Here is a 22,858-nt window from a genome sequence, read left to right as displayed (position 1 = left end):
TTCTTGCCCCCCAGCACCTGCAGGGCGTTCTTCTTTCCTTTGAAGATGTGGTGACCTGGCAGCAGCTGCAGGCACTGATCCACTGCAGCTGGAGAGTTTCAGGTTGGTTTTTTGACAGTGAATGATGGCTGCAAGGGACACCTGCTCTGGCAGTGTGCAAGCAGAATCCTCATCCTGAGTTTCAGCCCAAAACAGACTGGGAAGGAGAAAATCCAGACAGCACCACCCTTCATGGGGATCCCCAGGTGTTTCAGCCATTCCTGGGGCTCCCTGCACCTCCTAGCTTGGGGCAGAGCTCCAACCCTTCCAAATAATTCCATTTTTGCTCAGATTTAGCTCTCACCCTCCAGACCCTTCATACTGTCCTTGGTCACCAGCTGTAATTTTGAGCTCATCTTTGGGCTGAAGGCAGGGAGATGCTGAACATCCCAAAAATCCCAGAATTTCCAGACACCTGAGTGTTCTTGCATGGATTAAAACACCAACATGTGAATCCTGACCAGCTCCTCTCCTGAAAAACACAACTCAGCTTCCACATTTCTCCACCACCTTTCTGCTGCTTAATCCCTTCAGCCATTTCCCCCTCCTGCAGAGCTCTCACCTCCCCACAAGTTTCCTCTGCAAGGAGGAACCTTAAATAACAAAACCCAGATGGATGCAGCTGCAGAGACCTCCCTGCTCAGTCCCACCTGTACCTCAGCAGCTCAGATTTCACTTTAGATGCCATAACATCCATTCATTTGGGGGAGAAACAGCAACATTTCATCCTCTAAAGTAGTTTGTCTCAAATACAAAGATTTTACAAAATCATGGTCTTGTTCACATGATCTTGTTGATTTAGCAAGCTGGTCTAGTGGAAGATGTCCCTGCACATGGCAAGGGGTTGGATTAAATGGTTTTTAAGATCTCTTTAAGGTTCTGTGATTCTTATGACTTCTGCACCCCCTTGGACAAGACTGCAAGACTGGAGCAGCCCACCCAAATATTTTGTGTTTGTTTTCTTTTTAGGTTTTTGGGGTTTTTTTAATTAAGGACCAGGTCTAGTTGAATTTTGGACCCACAAACTTCCTCTAGAGTGACAGCAGCTTGACCTTGAGCTTCCTCAGAAACTCAGATGTCACTTTAGATGCCATAACATCCACTCATTTTGGGGGAGAAACAGCAACATTTCATCCTCTAAACCAGTTTCTCTCAAATACAAAGTTGAGAGATTTTTTTACAAAATCATGGTCTTGTTCACATGATCTTGTTGATTTAGCAAGCTGGTCTAGTGGAAGGTGTCCCTGCACATGGCAAAGAATTGGATTAAATGGTTTTTAAGATCTTTTTCAACCCAGAACATTTTATGATTCTGTGGTTCTATGACTTCTCCACCCCCCTGTACAAAACTGGAAGCAGCCCATATGAATATTTTTTGTCTGCTTGCTTTTATTTTTTTTTTAATTTTTTTATTAAATGACCGGGTCTAGTTGAATTTTGGACCCACAAACTTCCTCTAGAGTGACAGCAGCTTGACCTTGAGCTTCCTCAAAGCTCAGCCCAAGGTTAAGACCTGAGGTTGCCAAGAATGTGCTGAGGGAGGTGCAGCCAAGCTGGGCGCCTTCCATGGGGGAAAAAGAGCCATGAAGAGGTAAAACACAACTTTATTGTAGCATAAACTCAATTTATATCTGAAATGTTTCACTTCAAAGAGCTTCTCCCCTCCCTCCAGCTCTGCAAAGAGAGAATTCTCACCAAGGCACACAAACCACATCAAATGGAAGCAGGACCTGGCCAAGCAGCTCAGACACAGCCCCCACCCCACAAATGCTCTCTGCAGCAGCAAAATTATAGATTACAGTATTTCCTTCCCCAAATATTGTACATTTTACACATTTTACACATTTCACCTGGTACACCACCACTTCCTGCACTACAGCTTACACTGGGTAAGAGAGGACAGGAGAGGGAGGGAGAATATCTTGTATATGGATGGGCACCTAAAAAATGCATTAAAAATCAAGTTTGGGCATTAAATTCCCTCAGCAATGGTCAACCAAATAAAGCTGTCCTCCTCTTCCTCCTCCAGAGCACCCTTCCAGACCCCCCAAGCCATTTTATAACTATAAAATTATAATTATAATTTACCTCCTTGCCCAGCGAGCTCAGCCCTTGGCCCCACAGGTACCAACTGTGCCCTCTCTCACACAAACGTTGTATTTTGACAAAGCTCAGAGAAACTGGTGGAGTTTGTAAGAAAAATTTCACATTTTGTGTCAGAGCTGGAGGATTTACGCATCAAAAGCTTGTCTGGCTTCTCCCCACCTGCAGCTTTTACCTGCTGCCAGGTATCACTTCCCATGACATGCACCCACCTGAGGCCACCACAGCTAAAGGATCCCTGCTGGAACCCTGGATGATGAGAATTTCAGATTTTCTGTGTTGAAAGACCCTCAAGAAAACCCTACATTTGACCTGAAGCCATAGAGAAAGCTTCCAAAATTAATTAATTAATAACACTAACACTGTTCAAACACTAGTTTGAATAGAACTGTGTACTATCACATTGTAGAAAACTTAGAGTTGAAAGTTTAAAAATATAATAATATATATAAAGCTAAAATAGATGTTTTAAAGCAGTAATTAGTCCTTCTTCTTCATAAATTTAAGTAATATTTATAAACAAAAAAGTCCACATTACAAGACATAAGCAATTATTAAGTTAAAAGTAAAAATAATTCAAGTGTCATTTCTTCACTAAATAGTTTTTCCTTAAAAAACATTATAAAGATAAATACAAAAGCATTTTATAACTTGTTAGTAAAATACTACAGAACTCAAAAGTTGCAAGATTGTCATATAAATAAAAATTAATAAAAATCTGAATCCAAACACAAAATACCATCAATACATTTAATCCCAACCCTAACTTCAAAAAAAAAAAAAAAAAAGAAAAAAAAAAAGAAAAAAAAAAAAAGAAAAAATCAATGGATCCCAGCCCTGGGAAATACACAAAATAATTAATTTTTCCAGCCTGTCTTATCTCCCTGTGGACATCCACATACAAAAATCCCCAACCCAGATATGTGCCTGCCCTCAGAATGACTCTGTGTGAAAAGGGAACAGGTTCCTGACCAAGGGACAGTTCTGCACCACATCCATGTGTTCAACGCACCACAATCCATCCAACTGGAGCTGTGAGGGGTCCACATGTCCCTTGCCAAATTCCTGTGTAAATTTTCATTCTTTCTTCTTCATCATTGCATAATCCACGACAGATTTGCGCAGCAATGTTGAAGGAGATTTGCTGGTGCAGAGAGAGGAAAACACCGGTGACGGTGCCAGGGGATTTCCATGCTTTGCTCTTGGAAAGGCCTGATAAGATGGATGTATTTGTTTTAGATTTCAGCAAGGAACCTCAAGGATTTGGATTACAAAATCCTTAAATAATATCAGAGAGCTGAGTTCTGGAGAAGGAGGCAGAAGTTGATGGTGTTAGCATTGACCTGGCTGATCCCACTGCTGGGCAAACGTGTTCCTGAAACCTCCCTGTGGTGTTGGGGCAAGACAGTGCAATTCCAATTGGGTGCAACTCCAGAATTTCATGGGTTTTGGTTTGTACCAGCTGGGACCAGATGTTCTCCTCTGGCCCCTCCACCTCTGGTACTGTGAAAAAATGTCACCAAAGCAGCTGCACTTGTGTTTTACCCACAAACCCAAAGCACATCTGATTGAACTCCCTTTCTTTTCTGTTGGAGGGGATCTTAAAGACAATTTAGTTCCATGCTGCTGCCATGGGCAGAGACACTTTCCACTGAACCAGGTTGCTCCAAACCCCAACCAACCTTCAGCACTTTGATGGATGGAGCAGCCAATCTGCCCAAAATGAAGGATCTGTTTTATTGAAAATGTGAATCAGCTCAACCCTCTCACTGGAACAAATACAATCAAAGCAGGAATGTGTCTGGAGACACCACCATGAAAAAGATTTGCACCTATAGGTGCAGGCCCACCAGTGTCAGCAGCAGCTGTGCTTAGCTGCAATTAACTAAATTAACATGGCTTGATCTCAGTGGAGACAAGTTGTTAAGGAAGCTCTCAAACTTAGCAAGCAAACACAACTAAAAACCTAAACTGAGTGCAGCTGCAACCCTCCTGAAAGCTGAACCTGTGGTTGCTACACCCTGGCAATGTTTTTTATGAGACAACCACCCCTTTGGTGCAGTTTCCCATCTGTTGAGGCAACAGGTACATCAGTTGCTGGTTTCGGTTTTTCAGGACTGAATTTCAATAAAAATCGCAGTCTCAGAAGGATGTGAGAGCAGTTGATGTCTGTGCACTGATAGTTATGCCTAATTAACATAAAAATGAGGTTTTCCTAATCACCTGCAAGAGGAAACCTGCTTGCAGAACAAGCTACTGGGGAAAAAAAAAATAAATTACTCCTCAGGGAGGCAGTTGTCAGAAAAAAAGGAGGGTGGATGTGTTTATTTATACCCAGCAGCTCCAGGTAGGGGCTGCAGGTCCTGACACGCTGCCTGCAGTGGTTTCTGCAAGGAGTTTTCTCCTTCCTGTCCCCATTCCATGCTCAGCTCAACCACCCAGTGCTGGAGGTGTGTGCTGGGAATGAGGGTTTGCAGTCCCTGCAAATCCCAGGGTGTTTTTTAGGCCAGGTCAGCTCACCTCAGCAGGATCAAATTTCATTGTAGAAGTTTGAAGCTTCACAGGAAAGAGGTGGGGAGAAGTGCCAGTGGGATTTAGGAGCATCGTTCACTTGTGATTTATGGTCTCTGGGCAAACTCTGTGCTTCCAAAACGTGCCCCAAGGATCAGCCTGCACATCAGCAAGTCCCAAAATGTGACAGCAATCTTTACAGGGCTCAGAAGCACTGCAGCTGGTGGTGGTTTGACCAAAAATGCAAATCCAAGTGGGGGAAAAACCACTTTGGCCAATCCAAGCAAAATCCACCAAGATGAAGCAGTGCAGGGCTGGGATGAGTCCTGACCCACCACCTCCTGTCATCTCATCAAGTTTGGTCACAACTGCACGTTCCTGAGGAGAAGATGAAGCTGTGGCACTTTTTTGAGGAGCAATCCTTGAGGGAGAAACTGTGGGACTGTGCTGGAGGGGAGCACCAGCAGCACCCTGGTGATAAATAAACTTTCAAGTTACTGAGAGAACAAACACCAGAGGAAGGAGCCAACCACAATTACTGACTTATCTCTCAGGAAAGACATTGCAGTTATTGTGGCTAGCACCGAAAACAACAGCTCGGGGAACCGGTGGAGGAAACCACACGTGTCGAGCTCTTCTGCAAATCCAGGGCACCCCAGCGTGGCTCCCACCTCCCCAAAAACTGCTGGCAGCACAGTTGGAGGAGGATATGGATGGTGCAGAGGTTGTGGATGGCTTTGGATGGGATTTGTTGAAATTAGATCTGTGGTTTAAGCGCTCCCCATCTCAAAAACACGGCACTGGTGTCAAGGGAGGGTCCCCTCCACACCCTGATGGTTTCTGCCCTTTTCAGCAGCTCTGGGAGTGTTTTGCACACTCAAACACAGCTTCACACAATGCCACAGCTCCATCACACTGAGCACCTTGCTCTGATTGCTTTCAGGACACACTGGTGCTCATCCCAACCCAGGACCTCACAAATGATGCTCCCATTGCTCACACCTGCCCCTGATGCTCTGGGGGCCGAAGTTCCCCCAGTTTTCCCCATCGAAGTCAATTTTTCAGAAAATAAATACATTACACAAAGTATTGTGGATGAACATCTCAACGTTTTTGCCTTAACCTTTTCTACTCTCTACAAAAATGAAGTAAGAGAATTGCGAATTGCAAGCAAATTTTTTAATGCCATGAGATTTAGTCAAATTTAGTGAGGACACCAGATTTAGCATCAGTGTAGAATTCAGAATTACACAAAAAACTTGATTTTGTATGTGAAACCTGAAGTCGCCCAAAATTCCAGTAATTCTTTCCTTGCTTTTTCTATTCCTCTAAGACACCATAATTTTAAATATTGGATAATTGAGAGTCTGCAGCTTGAAGGTTTCTCCAAAACACCAGCTCTTTTTGGAGTTAGACTGATGTCACTGTAGCTCATTTGCTTAATTAGTGATTTACAGAAAGATCTCTTTAGGAGAAGGGGAAACCTTTCAAATGAAAAGCTCCAAGTGCAGAATCAAGACACCATCCCCAATGACTGTTTACTCCCATCTTGTACATAATTTTGGGCCACACTACATCAATCAGCAGCTGTGACTGATGCCATTACACCTCCTAAATAAAAAGTGAACTCTGCAAGAGGCCAAGCACTGCTGAGTTTTTCCCTACCAGGAGGATGTTGCTTTTATAAAATCATGCTGGGATAAAGTCAGCCCACAGAATAAACACACAAATCCCAACGCTGCTGCACAGCCCTGGAGGAGTTTTCCCCTTATTTCAGCACTTTGTTTTTATCACTGCAGCCTTCCTTCCCCCAAGCACTTGGCTTTTGCTGATCACTGCACCCCAGCACACAAATCCTCCTCCAAAAGGGTGCTGGGGTACCATGGAGCACAGGGAGAGGGTTTGAACACATGTGCACGTTGCAAGGAACAATAACTCATGCAAATCCCTGCTCCAAGCAAATTCCACAGCAGTGCATCTTATCACAAGCCAAACAAAAAGCAGGAATAGGCTGGAGAATGGTAAACCCACGTTCAAAGAATTTGTTCTTGTTGCAGCTTGAATTTCCCCCTCTCCTTCCAACAGCTCTCTGCTGACACCAAAAACCAAGCAGCCATGAACTGAACCCACTAATCAGAAGTGAAAACCCAAATTGTGAGAGGAAGCAAAGCCTCTGCTCTTGTAGATATTTGGGAGTCTCTGTGCTGACCCTCTTTGCTTCAGGAAGAGGAGGCAGAGACCAGCAGGGACCATCTCACCCTCCTGATGATGCACAATGGCAGAAACAACCCAGCAGGGCAAGAATTCAGGTGTAAAAGCAGCACAAAAACTACTCATAAATCCATTCAGCTCTGCTCACATTTGTATTTCCTTCTCCAAGTTTGTACAACAGTTTACTGCTTTTCAATCAGGGATTTTCCTCTGTTTCATCCATCAAGAACTGAGCACTCTCTTGCCACACTTGGAGATAGACCAGCTTTCCGCAGACGCTCGAGATGATGAAAATAAACGAATAAAATATATCTTTAGTTCAAGTTTTCTTCTTTTTTTTTTTTCTGAGATTGCAAGTTAGAACCTGAATTCCAACCCAACCACTGGGTTTCAGCAGAACAAAAAAATCCCTGTGCTGAGTGCTCTCAAATAAGAGTCATGTCCCTTCCAACTCTGCACCAACAGAGACCTTATTATCCTCTGGGGGAGGAGGTCAGATTTTTTCCACTTAGTTACGTTCCCAGGTAGTTCTTAAATAAGATTTCCCTTCCATCTGTGTTTAAAGGGACACTTTAGCACAAGTTACTGCTTGGCCATAGAGCCATGGTTGTGTACTGAACCCCAAAATAGACCAATGGCCACTGGCCAGCGTCATTTTATTGCAAGGACAGGACAAAAAAGACGCCAAAATTACCAGCACCTCTTCCTACCTTAATTATCATCAGTCAATCATCCACCTGCACTTCATTAGGAGCCCATAAAGGTTCTTCCAGTGCTGCCCCCTGGAAACAAACAAAAAAAAAAGCTTTTAGAACCAAAGAAGACAAATACAGCAACATCTTAGGGAAATAACATTTTTACTGCTGCCAACAAGGCAATTCCACTCCATTTTACCAGATGCAAAATGCAATTTTTTATTATTGCTCAAGCTACAGACACACACAAAAAAATGAAAATAACTTTTAAGTACAGAGAGCAAAATTGGGAGTTCCCAGGGTTAAAAGTGCTTTTGGGAAGAGGTGGCAGGAGGGAATTACAGGGCAGCAGCAGTTGCAGATGAAGGGACTGTGATATTCCCAGCTTAGCCTGATGGATGCACTACTGTTTGGGTAAAAGCAAATAAATATAGGAGAGTCCAAAGCTAGAGGGAATAGATAATTGCTGTTGTAGTGAGGGCTCTTCTGTGGGTGTATTTCCCCAGACAGAAATAGTTTGGGCATTGGGAAAAGCAGTTCTGTGTGTTCGTTTCCTCCCATCCCAAGGGAAGGGGACACAAAGCCACATGGAGGTCACCAGGATCTCTGGTGGCCACATACCCATGGGACAGCCACCAGCCCAAACCTCTCTGGATACAGACTCTGGCTGTAGGATCAAGTGTGATCCCATAAGGAACAGGCTGGAGACCTGCAGGGATGTTTGTGATGTCCTCACACTTGCACAAACCACCTCCCTCCCCACCAGCTCTTGGGTTTGGGGTCCTGGCTCCATCAGCACAGCCACACCACGGGGCTCACAGCTCACCTGCCATGCCCACACTGCTCCTGGCTGTTCCCCAGTTTTCCAGGACCAGCCAAGTTGTCTCCACTCCCTGCATCTCAGTTCCCCCTCCCAAAATGTTTTTTACCCACATCAGCTTTGAGACAGCAGCAGCAGCAGGGCTCCTTGCAGGATTCTGCAGAGCCAACCCCCAACTAATCCCATCTTCTGGGCTGTTGCTCTAAAGCACAGAATTAGAGACCTGAGCACAGAATTAGAGACCTGAGGCACTTGTAGATTTCGAGTTGAATACATTTAAACCAAATTAATTTAATTTTTTTTTTCCTATCGACATCTTTGCTGGCCAGCCTTGGGCAGGATGTGACCCAGCCATCTGCTCTGTCAGGGCCAGGAGCTGTGGAGCTCAGACATAATCCCTGGGTGATCTCCTCATTGTTTTCCATCCTGCTCAAGCGTTGACTCGAGCACTTGTTCAATTAGACAAGCCTCAGCACTGCAATCAGATGGGCTCACAGGGCTGATTTTCTGCCTCCACTGAGAAGAAAAAAAATCTGATTTAGTTCCATGTGAGTGTGATAGAACTGGGAGCTTCAAAGCAACGAGACCTGGAGATGATGTCTGCTCTGAAGTCTGCCAGAATTGCTGCTTAACCCGAGCAGACCACCAGCAATTCCATTGTAAGAGAAGCTGTGAGACAGAGCAGATTAAAGACACTGGATCTGCCAGGGAGGAGGAGAGCTGGGTTATTTTTCTGACACTTCTTTTTTAAGGGAACTGGAGAACAGCTGAGGTATTTGCTTTCTCTTGGCTCTGGCTCTAAATGAGTGACCCCAGATGTGCCAGACTCGTTGGTATTCCCACATCCCACTTGCATTTTCTTCCTTATGATCCAGCATTTCCCAACACCTCCCAGAGTTGCTGTCCTGGGCCAAAGGGGTCTGAGGGCTACAAGAATTCAGTCCAGCCTTCAGCCTGTCCTCTCCTCCCTGTGCACCCTGCCATCCTTTGGTTAGCTCCGTGCATTTCAACAAAGCAGTAAATTTTATGGGACCCAGTCGGGAAGTTGGCATAAGCAAATGTGCTGTCTATATTTTCATGGCCAATTTATTCCTTCATTCACAAGGCTGACAGATTCCAAATACAGCTTTGGATGGTGCTAAATGAAAGAGAATCACAGAATGATAGAATGGTTTGGGTCAGAAAGGACCTCTGGAGATAATCAAGTCCAGTGATCTTCTACACCTACTCCAGGTTGCTCCAAACCTGTCCAACCTGGCTTTGGGCATTTGCAGGGATGGGAAGTCCACAATCTCTCTGGGTAAATATTTTCATGGCCAATTTATTCCTTCATTCACAAGACAGATTCCAAACACAGCTTTGGATGGTGCTGAATGAAAGAGAATCACAGAATTATGGAATGGTTTGGGTTGGAATTGACCAGTCGAGATGATCAAGTCCAGTGTCACTGCCATGACAGGGGCACCTTCGACTACCTCAGGTTGCTCCAAACCTGTCCAACCTGGCTTTGGGCATTTCCAGGGATGGGAAGTCCACAGTCTCTCTGGGTAAATATTTTCATGGTCAATTTATTCCTTCATTCACAAGGCTGACAGATTCCAAACACAGCTTTGGATGGTGCTAAATGAAAGAGAATCACAGAATTATGGAATGGTTTGGGTTGGAATTGACCAGTGGAGATGATCAAGTCGTGTCACTGCCATGACAGGGGCACCTTCCACTACCTCAGGTTGCTCCAAACCTGTCCAACCTGGCTTTGGGCATTTCCAGGGATGGGAAGTCCACAGTCTCTCTGGGTAAATATTTTCATGGCAAATTTATTCCTTCATTCACAAGACAGATTCCAAACACAGCTTTGGATAATGCTAAATGAAAGAGAATCACAGAATTATGGAATGGTTTGGGTTGGAAGTGACCTGTGGAGCTGATCAAATCGTGTCACTGCCATGGACAGGGAAACCTTCCACCACCCCAGGTTGCTCCAAACCTATCCAGCCTGGATTTGGACATTTCCAGGGATGAGAATTCCACAATCTCTCTGGGTAACTTGTGCCAGGACTCATCACCCTCAAACCAAGGATTTCTTCCTAATATCCCATTTAAATTTATTCTCCTACAGCTTAAGCTCATTTCCCCTCATCCCATCACTCCATGCTCTTGTGCAAAGTCCCTCTCCAGCTCTGTTTTAGCCTCTCTAGGTGCTGGAAGGTCTCCCCAAAGCCTCCTCTTCTCCAACTCCCACCATCTGAGAGTTCAAAGGGAATCAGCAATGAAGCTGAGTTTTCCCAAAGCTCCTTGCAAGACAAGGACAGCACCTCCTGCAAGAGGAGTGCACACAAAAACCAGCAAAGCAGAAGCACAAGGAACACAAGAGAGCTCATAAATGCCAGTGGCACGTGTGCGAGCTGGCTGTGCCTTCAGAGGGCTGCAAAAAGGGATCAGAGGCAGGAGCAGAGGGGAATTTGGGATGTGTGACTTGCAGTGAGTCAGAGCCCTCACTCCTTGTGACAGGTACAGAGCATGGTGAGGCACTCGAGTATGAGAGCAGAAACATCTCATGCTGTACACACTCCCAGGAGTGTCTTACATCCACATCTGTTCTTAGAAATTACTCACTGGCCTCAGAAACCAGTTTCTGTGCAGAGAGGAAGTGTTGCCAAGGAGCAAGAGTGGCACAGAGCTGTGTCCCACATTTGGCTCCTGCAGCCCCACACGTCCTTTCCACTCCTCTGCCTTTCCCTGACCCCACTGGGCCGTGATGTGCCAGCAGTGAAATCCTCCTGCCAGATAATCCTCCCAAAATCTGCATCTGGAGGATCTGGTGCCATCAGAGTGTGGAAAGCCATCCCTGCAGCCCACTGACCTTGGGAATACTATAATAATTCATAATTATTATTTCTAAACCATTTGAATGCATTTGGATGAAAGCAATTTAACCTGCTGTTACACCACACCAATGGCAAGGAAGACATGCCAGATATAGGAAGGAACTGCAAATTCAGTTTTCTAACCCTGGCAGCACTGGGAAATCCAACACTGACCTGACCCAGGTATTTCTGACAATCAGAAGTTGTTTCAGAAAGAGATTCCAGTTATGAAAAAGACCATTGGACCCAGGGTCAAGTGTCTTCCAGGATGGTTAAAACCATGGAATATCCTGAGCTGGAAAGGACCCATCAGAATCACTGAGTCCAACTCCTAACCCTGTGCAGAACACCCCAAGGATCCCACCCTGTGCCTCAGAGAGCTGCCCAAAAACTTCTCCAACTCAGACAGGCTTGGTGCTGTGCCCAGCTTGTCCTGGTTTTGGCTGGGAGAGAGTTAATTTTTGGGATAGACTTCATTTTCTTCCCAGTAGCTGGTACAGTGTTTGAGATTTAGGATGGGAATATTGGTTAGCTCCGTGCATTTAAACAAAGAGGTAAATTTTATGGGACCCAGTCAGGAAGCTGGCATAAGCAAATGTGCTGTCAATATTTTCATGGTCAATTTATTCCTTCATTCATGAGGCTGACAGATTCCAAACACAGCTCTGGATGGTGCTAAGTGCAGGAAAATCACAGAATTTCACAGGTGATGGAGACCATGACAGATTAATAGGAACAAGGTGATCTTTAGATCCCTTCCAACCCAAACCAGTTTGTGATTCTATGAAAAAAAAATCACCTATTTCTTTTATTAAAATGAGGAATACAAGGTTACAGTCTGAGAGGGTTTTCGGGAAGAACCCTGCTGAGAAAATGCTCTGGGAATTCAGATGATGACAGCAGTTTTGTCGTTTGGGAATATTAATGGTATAAAATACAAAAATGGTTACAACACACAAAAATGCTCAAGATCAAGGGTTGGCAAAGGTGGCCCACAGCTCCAGAGTCCTTCATCCCCTATTAAAATAATGAAAATAACAGGAAGGCAGGTATTATTTGTTGGCTAGACAGCCCCAAATCCCACTGCCTGTTAATCCACCTGAAAACCCAAGTGTATCAAGGCAAATTAAAGCTGCCTTTAATCCATGCAAATCTCAGCCCAGGAATCCTTTATTCTCTTACCTCCTGCCATGAGTTTAGCCCTGCCCTGCACCCCAATCATGCTGCCAGAGCAAAACAACACAAAGCTCCATATTTTAGTAAGAGAAAGAAGGAATTTTGGATTTTTCACACATTTTGGGATTGGGAAGCTTTGTGCTTCATTGGCTGGGTGAGACCAAACCCCGTTCCACCTGTGCTTGGTTTAATCATATGTATCGACACACATAAATTAGGGCAATTTGTGCATAAATTAGGCAGCATCATTATGCTAATTGGGCTGCTATGATTGTGCCGAGAGTGTTTGCAATCTGCCACAGTCCTGTGGGACGGCTCTGTGAGGGAGCTGCTGCCTCTGAAAAGGCTGGAACTCCTTGGGGATCCCGCTGGGGCAGGCACAGCCCCACAGCAACCCAAAACAGGAGGAGAAGGGGTGAGGGGAGCTGGTGGGATCTGCTTCCTCTGGAATGCTAGTTTCTGTTCTCTGGGTCCTAAATATCACATCCTAAACTCCCCCTAAACTGATGCACTAAACAGGTGGGGTTATAGGTGGCTGCTGGAAAAACAAACCCCTGAGGTGTGTGTAAAGCAAATAAAGAGCAGGAGACCCAAATCTCTTGCACTTTGTATCAAATTTATGTGAAGAAAAACATAAAAACAGAGCCACTCCACTGTACCTCTTCCAATTCCACCTGAATTGCAACAGAGGTAGGAATGGTTGCTGGGATCAGGGAGGTATCATAAGAGTAACCTGGTGATCCCTGTCCTAAAAGAAAAAAAAATAAAATCCTAAATCTTTCCAATGGAATGAGCAAGGACATGGGAGGAACAAATAAACTGCAAAGTGACTGCTTTTCCTTCTGGAATTGTAGAATATCCAGAGCTGGGGGGAACCAAAAGGATCACTGAGTCCTCCTGGCCCTGCACAGGACACCCCAAAATTCACAGCAGAGCCTTGGTTAAATCATTAAATCACCATACACAGGCAGGTCTACCTGGAGTAGGTAACTATGAAGGGATTTGTATTAAGACCTTCAGGGGCTTTTACCAGAACATGGATTTCCTTATCTATCCCACAGGTATCCTGCAGGGCTGAGGTTGTGTCCCTGTCCAGAGAATGGCTCTGCTGCTGCTGCTGCTGCTCAGCTCCAGCTCCAGGGGCTGGTGCTGCACCACATCTCCCTCCTCCTTCTGGATACCAAGGGATGCTCCCAAACTCATCCAATTTTCCTTCTAAAAGTGGTCACTAATTTACCAAATGGGACCATGATGCTGGAAAATCCTCCCTGTGGGAATTGAGGCCTCTCCCTGCAGAGGGAATTCAAGGTTGGTTTATTCTCCAGGATCCAGCCAGGAGTTTTTCCTCTGACAGACGTGCTGGCACTTTGCCTGGCTAAAAAACATACAGCAGAAGAGCAGCAAGCACTGAGCTACTACTACTAGAAGTGTTAAAAATCAACTTTGAGCAAACCATCTGGTAACTTTCACTGTGCCACAGGTGAGAGCAAACACAATACGCTCTGTACAGCACCAAAAATTCATCACTGCTCAAAGAATAAGGGTGTGAAACACCAAACCAGCCCAGGGGGAACCTGGAAGAAGATGCCCAGAGAAGCTGAGGCTGCCCCATCTCTGGAAGTGAGCAAGGCCAGGCTGGACAGGGCTTGGAGCAGCCTGGGATAGTGGAAGGTGTCCCTGCCCATGGCAGGGGTGGAACTGGGTGATCTTCAATAAAAGTGGAAGGATGAAACACTAAAAAGGCAGGGGGACGTGGGAACTGGGAGATGCTCCATAACCAGCTGGAGCAGGGAGCAGAACTGAGCTGCTTCAGCTGCAGGGACAAAGGAATTAGTGAGATACAAAGGGAAAAAAATCTGTACTCAGCTTCCTTCTGCTCTTGTGCTGCTCCCCTTGAGCATGAGCAGCTGGGGGGTGGCTTTCCCCCCTCGTCTTTAAGCAGAACCTTGTCTAAGTAGTTTAGCAGTGAAAGCAAACTCCTCTCCCTCTCTGTGATGGAATATGGATCCTGGCACGGGCCAACATCAGCATCCTAACACCCAGTAATTCCCAAGCCTCTCTGAACACTCACCCTCTTATCAAAACAAGAGCTTAAAAACCTCTTCTCTGCACTTTTTGGTGATAATTAGTTTTAGTCTGTCACCAGCAGATCAGTTTAGGATTGCAACTAAGCCAAAGGGATATGAAAAGGTTTTGTGCAAAGCCTCTCCACACCAAATCAAGCTCAAAAAAGGGAAAGACAAAACACGAGCTGGCTGCACCAGCAGCTCCAACAGTTTCTGCTGCTCAGAAGGGAACACAGCAAGATTTAATAAACAAGCTCAATAAAGTTATTCTTCCCTGTTTTATTTCCCCTTAAAGCATCAGCCCAATTTGGTTTAGTTTCCATCACAAACAGCTCCTTTAATCGTTCCTGACGGGAGCACAACGCGGGGCCCAGGGCTCCCCCAGCCCTGCCAGCTCCAGCCCATGGAGCTGCTCTGCCTCACCACAGCAATTCCTGTAATTCAAGTCTGACAAACAATTCCTAAGCTGAAAATGGGACAGCATCCAGTTGTTATCTCCTTTCTTGTAAAAAAAGAACTAAAAATCGAGCATTATTTACTCTACCTGCCTGTTTGCCGTGCTGGCAGTGCCACCACGCAGGTGTGACAGAAACAAACGCTGCAGCTCTCACAGTTTTGCTGTTGATGTCTCTCCTTTCATCCCAGCAAACAGCCTGTCAGAGCTAAAGGAGCAGCTGAGAGCAAGGAAAGCATCCAGCTCTCTCCTGACAGCTGAACAAGCCAGCAGTTTGCAGGAGGAAAAGCTTTGCTACTCTTCTAAACCACGGCAACTCCTTCTACAGGTGATCTTAAAAGTCTTTTCCAACCTTAATGGTTCTGTAATTCTAATATTCTGTAATTCTAATCTAGTTAATTTTGGTTCTGGTCCTTCCATGTTGCCTTACTGCTGTTTCTAACCTCATTCATTTGTACCAGTCCATCTACAGAAAAAAGTATTAACAACCAAAACCGCATCAGTTTTCTTGCAGACACATTAATTGTGGACCAATCCCGCCCCGGTGCAGACAGCAGCCCCTGGCCAAGCTCAGGAACTGTGCACAAATGGAGGTGAAAGGCTTTTGTTTGAATGGCTTTGCTCACCAGGACACACCTGATAAGAGCCTGCAGCAAAGCCACACCCCGAGATAAACCCGGCGGGCTGAGTCTCCCAAAGGCAGCTCTGCATCCCGGGCAAGGGCTGGGAAACAAACGCCCAAAGAAAACACTCTGTGTGTGTAACAGGCCCATTTCCCTTGGCAAAGCTCTCTGCTTTCCTTGCCCTGCCCTCTCTGTGTGCACAGAGCAGCCGTTCCCTGGCATTTTCTGCTCCCGTGCATGGGATGCAGGGCTGGTGCCTGATCCCAGAGCAGGAGCACCCCAACATCTCCTGGTGCCTGTAAAATTTAGACCTTGCTGGTTTTCAGATTGGAATGTGCAAAGAGACAGGGCAAAGTTTTTGAAAAGAGGCATCCTTTGCAAAGGAAAGTGATGCAGCTGGGAGAAGAAATCCCGGGATGCAGAGGAGGATTTCTGCATCTTTAAGAGCCAGGCTCTGGGATGCCAATGGACGCACAACTCCAAGTGAGAGGCTTTGATGAGTGAAGATCTGACAGTCAAACACTGGCATACAGAATTCTGGAATGTTTGGGTTGGAAGAGACCTTAAACATCACCCAGTTCCACCCCTTGCCATGGGCAGGGACACCTTTCATTATCCCAGGTTGCTCCAAGCCCTGCCCTGCCTGGCCTTGGGCATTCCAGGGATCCAGGGGCAGCCTCAGCTGCTCTGGGCACCCTGTGCCAGGCTCAGCACCCTCAGAATAAAATCCTTTCCCCAATATCCAGTCTAAACCTACTCTCTGCCAGTGCAAATATCATTCCCCCTGTGCTGTCACTCCAGGCCCTTGCCCCAAATCCCTCTCCAGCTCTCCTGGAGCCTCTTTAGGCACTGGAAGGTGCTGGAAGTTCTCTCCTGAACCTTCACTTCAATGAGCTGACCAACCCCAGCTCTCCCAGCCCGTTTCCATAGGAAGCCTGGGCCATATGGATGTGAGCAGACACACAAACAAGCTGTGACCCTACCTGAGCACACCTTGGGAGGGCACCTTGGGTCTTCCTGAGCTCCCACCAGGGCCACCGGAGCTGCCCAATGTATCCCACACAGGGCAACGTGCAGCCCAGTCACTGAGGTCTCATTTCTAAGCAAAACATTTGCAACCTTTCTATTCCTCTTCCTCTTTTGACTTCCTTAATGAATAAACAAAAGTCTGAAGGGGGGAAAAAACCCACTTGCAGCACCAGTTGTCCTCTGCACAGCCTGGGTTTGCTGGGAGCAGCTGGGAAGGGGACTGGACATGAGGTTTTGAGCAGTGCACTGGGGGCAGAACCTCACAAAATGCTTCAAGGGCAACTCCTGCTGATGGATCAGGGCTGGTTTCATTTTTGGGAAGGTCTTAATGTGACCCACTTCTTGAACAGAGCAGGTGGGACACACCCCAAGAGTTTGCAAGAGGCTGTGCTGTGTCCTGTGCATTTTGGGAGTGAATAAATGCAGTGGAACAGGGTGCTCAGAGCAGCTGTGGCTGCCCCTGGATCCCTGGAAGTGTCCAGGGCCAGGCTGGACAGGGCTTGGAGCAACCTGGGATGGTGGGAGGTGTCCTTGCCCATGGCAGGGTGTTGGAATGAGATGATCTTCAAGGTCCTTCCAGCCCAAACCATTCCAGGATTTTATAATTTGTGCTTTCCTAAAACTTTGGGGAAATAAATCCCATATCCCATATCGTGCTTTTTGCTTGCCAAATGTCAAATTTAAGAATTTCCCTGTCTGACCAAGGGACACATGGGTTGTCCCTAACCCACATCCCACCCTATTGCCCCTCCCTGCTCTGCTCACCAGTGCAAATCACAGTGATGGAAACATCCTTGTTCCTGCTGGGAGAGGTTTCACTTGGCTTTTCCTGCCCATCATTCCACCAGATCCCAGCCCACACCTGCCAAGCCCCAGGCAGAGATTTATCCACTTGAAAGCAAGCAGGATCTGGTTTTAAGACAGATCCACATAATGCAGGACTCAAGTGGTGGTTTTGGCTGGGATTTTTGTGTGTGAAGGAGCTGGGACAGGGAGAGGGATGAGGACAGGGAGTGACCATTCAGGAAGCAACCCAAGGATCAAGCTCCAGCAAGTTATAGCACTGGACAGCAACAGGATATTCTTCATTCCTCCCACAGATGGATCTCTGAGCTGTGGATTTAAATATAACATTGTGGTAGCCTGGATATTGTGCCTCTCTCCTTCAGGGCACAAGATCAAAATTACAGCAGCTCAAAAAGCAACTTTCAGGCTCCTTTCTGCCTGTCATTGATACCTGGAGTCCTCAGAACCCTTTTTTGGTGGCTCCTCTCTGAGGGCCGGGTGTCTGCATCTCCAGATGTGTTATCAGTGCTGATCAGGACACCCTGTGACACACCCACACACCCTGTGCACCTCAGCCCCATCCTGCTCCAGCTGAACCTCAAACAAACCCTCAGCAGATGATGATAGTGCAGAGAAAGGTTCTGCACCTCAGCCCCATCCTGCTCCAGCTGAACCTCAACCCAACCCTCAGATGGTGATAGTGCAGAGTAAGGCTTCTAACAAAGCTAAATATGAGCAAAAAAAACCCAGAAAAACCAAACCAGAGCAGCAGAGACCAAATGAAAATGGGTTTCACTTCTGCCACTGTCACTGCTCCACTGCAGTGTGCTCATGAAAGAGCTGCATCTCCAGACCCGGCCATCGGGCTCTAAATTCATTGTCAAAGTAAAGTTTGTGGATAAATCCACTCAATTTTATAGAATCATAGAATTATTTAGGTTGGAAAAGATCTCTAAGAATATAAAGTTCAACCATTTCCCCAGCACTGCCAAGGCCACCACTGACCGTGTCCCCAAGTGCCACATCCACGTGGCTTTTAAATTGCTCCAGGGATGGGGACTCCACCCTGTCCTGGGCAGCTGTGCCAGGGCTGGACAAGCCTTTCCATGAAGAAATTTTCCCAATATCCAACCTGAACCTGGACACAACTCCCCCCCACAGGCTGGTCCAGTCCCTGTGGTAACTCCAGAGAGGGAAGGGATGGACGCTCTGCAGGACCAGGCTCTTCTCTTTGCGCCAAACAATCATGTTGGCTCTGTTGTAGCTTTTAGGCTGGCTGAAATTCAGAGTTTTGACAATCTCCCTGCCCCACAAACACCACTGAAGCCCATGGGGACTCTGCAGACATCAGGATGAGGAGAACTGGGGCACAAACCCTCATGTGCATCAGGTCTGGAAGCATTAAGGGTGGTGTTTCAACACAAAGGGGCTACAGGGCAAATTTCTGCAGGTGCAGCCCTGGAGGAGCCACCACCTGGTCTACTCCACCCAGATTCCCAAAACCAGCAAAAGATCCAGGAGTTGATTTATTTCCTGCTAGAGGTTTTGATGGTTTTCTGTGGGGATTCAGTGGGCAGCAGCACCAAACCTGCAGGACTCATCACACCAGCACTGGGATCCTTCCAGTTCTGCACTGGGAATCCTCCCATGGGAATTCTGTAACCTTTGGACATCCTGAAGATGGAAAGTGGAGCCAGAAGTCATGGATGAGACTCCCCATGGATGGAAAAGCTGTGCCAGAGCTGTGGTGGCAGGTGCTGTGTGCAGCTGTGGAGCTTCCCTTCAATCCATCACTGGGATCTCCTGCAGCCTTCAGGCCACCACAGCTCTTGGTTCCCTTTGGGGGTTTCAGTTTTGTTTCACCACTAAAGACCCTACTCCAACAATAAATTTTTTGCTTTTCTGGAAGTCTGCCCATAGCTCTGTATTCTTTGTTTAAAATACAAAATGTTGCTTTAAAAAGGAACATTTTTTGGTTTTGCTTTTGTTTAATTAAATTTAAACCCACACATTTTTGGTTCAAATTCACCCAGGTCCTTCCCTCAAGTGAAAGCCAAATGTCCAGCCAGGACTCTGCCTTCCCACACAAATATTCTGTCCTACCTTAGCAAACAGAACTTGTTTGAGATGATTAATTACCAAAACTTTAAAAAAATAATTAACAGTGAAGGTGCCAAGTACTCAGACCCCCAACAACCCAGAACCACAGAATGGTTTGGGTTGGAAGGGACCTTAAAGACCATCCCAGGAACCTTAAAGGCAGAGTCCAGGATGGCATCAGAAGATCCAGGAGCAGCAGCTGGAATATGCCAGCCTACAATGAGACACCTAAATCCAACTCTTGAGGTACACAGCTGCTCCTCCAAAAATCCTGGATGCTTCACAAGCCTGAAGAAAAACAAAGAAATCCATCTGCCACCTCTTAGGGAAGGTAAATGCTCCAGGTAAGGCAGAATCCTGGGAAAAAGGAGGTTAATTTTCTTTTTCTTTCCCACTATTGCCCTGCAGCAAGAACAAACCCAAATGGTTTTGCCCTAATTTATGCCGGTTTTCTTTGCTATCCTAAACCTCCTCTATTCAAAGGAAGGTTTTGCTGCAGAAACTTTTACAGGTGGTAAAACCATAACAATCTGTGAGCAGGCAGGGTTGCACTCTGCACCCATGTAAATGAACAGCAAAGCTTCCAGCATTTCCAGGGGACAGGTTTTGCCACAGCTCCAGCTGGGGTTAAGTGCACCTGTGTTCCCACAATACCACAACAAACCAAACTGGAGATGATCCCTTCTCTATCTCTGACACGTGAAGCTCTTTTTTGCCTTCTAATAAACAAGATAATGATTTTCTGAGTGAGTTTGCCCCTGATCTGAGCAGCTGTTCCTCCTGTGCTGTTGATACTCAGCATAAACTGTATTTTCTCTCTCTGGATGCTGTTTATTCTGGTTGAATTTAGGTAGGAAAGTGCCATAAACTGAGAACAAGTAAACAGAATTGAAGTGCCAAGACATTCTGGGTATCAAATAGCCTCAAAGAGGAGGAATTTCTGGGATGAATAAAGGGAAAAAACTGTGCTCTGAGGGAGATCCACACTTCCACACAGTGGGGAGGAAAGGACCTTCCTGAACTGTGCAGAAATGTCCTGGATTATCCCAAATGACACACTGCAGCCATAAAAGCATTCCAGGGTGATGGACACAGACATCCAAAGCTGTTTTCCATTTAAACAGGAAAATGAGGGTGGCTTGGAAACCCTACATGCTCCTAAGGAGTTAAAAGGTAATTCTGGAGCCTGGCACAATTAACATTCTGGCAGAGTCTATTTAAATTGCAGGGAAAGTTGAGCTTGTCCAACTGGATAGTCAGACTGCAGGTTCCCCCAAACAGGGCTTTGATTCTCCAGCACAACACCCAAAATCCTCTCTGGCTTACATAAAACACATGTGGGATCACGCTCCCTGTTGCACAACACAGCTCCAGGGAGAGTTCCAGGTATAGAAGTATAAACTGGAGGTCATTGCTCCGCCAGGGCTGAGGATTTCTCTGGCAGCAGAGGGGAGGACAGGCTGGTCCTGGTGGCAAAGCTGCCTGCAGAGCTGCTGACAGCAGCAGCACCTCCCACGGCAAGGGCAGGGGGGGTTTCACTCAAGCACAGCAGTCAGTGACAACAAACATGAGCAAATATCTGAAAAAAACCCTAAAAGGAAGTAGTTTTTGTGATCCAAACAACACAACCCAATAAAATTCTTATTATTTCTGCATCCATGCTGCTCTAGCACTCCCAATAATCACCACAGCTTTGACATCTTTTCTGTTCTCAGGCCCACTGCTCTGTCAGCCTGGTTTTAAAATATGCTGCCAGGGTGAAATAAAACCTGACTGTGCTTTTCTCAGCCTGCAAAGGGCAGCTCAGCATGGGGAGGGGAGATCTCCCTGCAGCAAAAGGTGTTAGAGAATCATGGAATGCTTTGGGATGGAAAGATCATCTCATTCCAACCCCCTGCCATGGGCTGGGACACCTTCCACCATCCCAGGGTGCTCCAAGCTTCATCCAACCTGGCCTTGGACACTTCCAGGGATCCAGGAGCAGCTTCTCAGGGCCTCACAACAGAGAATTTCCATCAAAAATCAAATCTAAATCTCTCCTCTTCTATTTTAAAACCATCCTCCCCCTTTGTCCTGTATAAAAAAATCACTCCCTCTTTAAATCCCTTTAAGTACTAAAATACCAATTCCCTGTGCACAGACCATTCATGGAGCTCCCAGTTATTCTGGAGGGGATGCCACACCACCCTGTCCCTGCTGCAGCTCAAAGCTGCTTTATTAGACTGAGTTTAGAAAGAATGAATGGGATCTGGGATAAAAAAAAAAAATTACTGAGCTCTGCTAGAGATCAGAGATCGCAGATTAGAAGCACAGAATGTCCTGAGCTGGAAGGGACCCAGGAGGATTATTGAGCACAACTCCTCCAAGAGGCAAAAATGAGTGTGCAAAAAACCAAAAGTGACTGCATGGGCAGCTCTGCAGAGCCCCAAAGGCAGCAGGGCAGGAGCAGCCCTGAGCTGACACTGACACTTTTTGGAGCTTTGTCCCACACACTCACTCATTCTGAAAGCATTGCTGATTGACAGGGTCAGCTCAATGGGCTCACAGGAAGGCCAGGGGAGGAAAGGGCTGAGCACAGGGCTCAGCTTCCCTCCTGACAGCAGAAAGCAGCACACACCAGCCCTGCTGCACAAAAGCTTTTGTTTCACATCTCTAAACCAAGCCCCCATTGCTGCTCTGGGACTGACAACTGCCCCTGCGAGCAGCAGGGCTCAAACCCAAACTGTGCAAAAACCCAGATTTTGTGGGGTTTGTGTCCTGAAAAATTATTTCATTCTTCTTTTTTTAAAGAAATGAAGGTAAGAAAAGCAAACCCCAGAAGGAAAAGCCTCCCCTGGATGCTGCTGGAGGTCAAAAGTGACATTTAGTGATGCTGGGGCACGTCCTCACGCCCCAGTGAGTTCCCCAACCTCGGAGCTGCTTCCACAGCATCACAGAACAATTTGGGTCAGAAGGGACCTCAAAGATCCTCCAATTCCAGCCCCCAAAACTCTGTTTTGGAGAGGAACAGCCTCCCTGAGCCAGGCTGTGCAGTTTCCAGTAGCAACTGTGCCTAATCCAGCCCCGAGACAAAACTGTCAGGGCTCATTCATACCCACGGCACGTGCTGGGCAGACTCTGGGCATGGCCACAACTACTGCATGGGGGATTTTCTTCCCCCAGTTTAAGCTCATTTTAAGAACACTTTTTAAAATAAAATAAGCATATTTAAGTAAGGTTTTTTATAAATATAAAATTTTAATAGATGAGGTTGGGTAAGCTTTTCCCTCTGCACGTTCATAGCACAAAATACATTTATTCAGTGTTTTATTTTCACAGGATTGGAGAAATCAACAAAAAAGAAGCTGGTTTGGTGGTGAAATTCTTGATTTAAAAAAA

General features: G+C 46.2%; 1 protein-coding gene across 2 annotated transcripts in view; it reads right to left on the bottom strand.

Annotated features, from left to right (window-relative positions):
• Positions 1 to 22,858, bottom strand: part of PTPRA (protein tyrosine phosphatase receptor type A) — a 132,965-nt gene that overhangs the window by 62,384 nt on the left and 47,723 nt on the right. The window contains exon 3 of one of the 2 annotated variants that reach the window (XM_054293294.1): positions 7,575 to 7,646. In XM_054293294.1, the coding sequence (XP_054149269.1) occupies positions 7,575 to 7,586 (12 nt within the window). In that variant the 5' untranslated portion in view covers positions 7,587 to 7,646. Of the gene's footprint in view, positions 1 to 7,574; positions 7,653 to 22,858 lie in introns of those variants that run through there. The other variant, XM_054293295.1, reaches the window with a different exon arrangement.

This window comes from Melozone crissalis, unplaced genomic scaffold, assembly GCF_028551555.1.
Source record: "Melozone crissalis strain CALT ecotype California unplaced genomic scaffold, PUWL_Pcris_2 ptg000132l_1, whole genome shotgun sequence".
NCBI classification, from domain to species: domain Eukaryota; kingdom Metazoa; phylum Chordata; class Aves; order Passeriformes; family Passerellidae; genus Melozone; species Melozone crissalis.
This window is presented reverse-complemented; position numbering and strand designations above follow the sequence as displayed.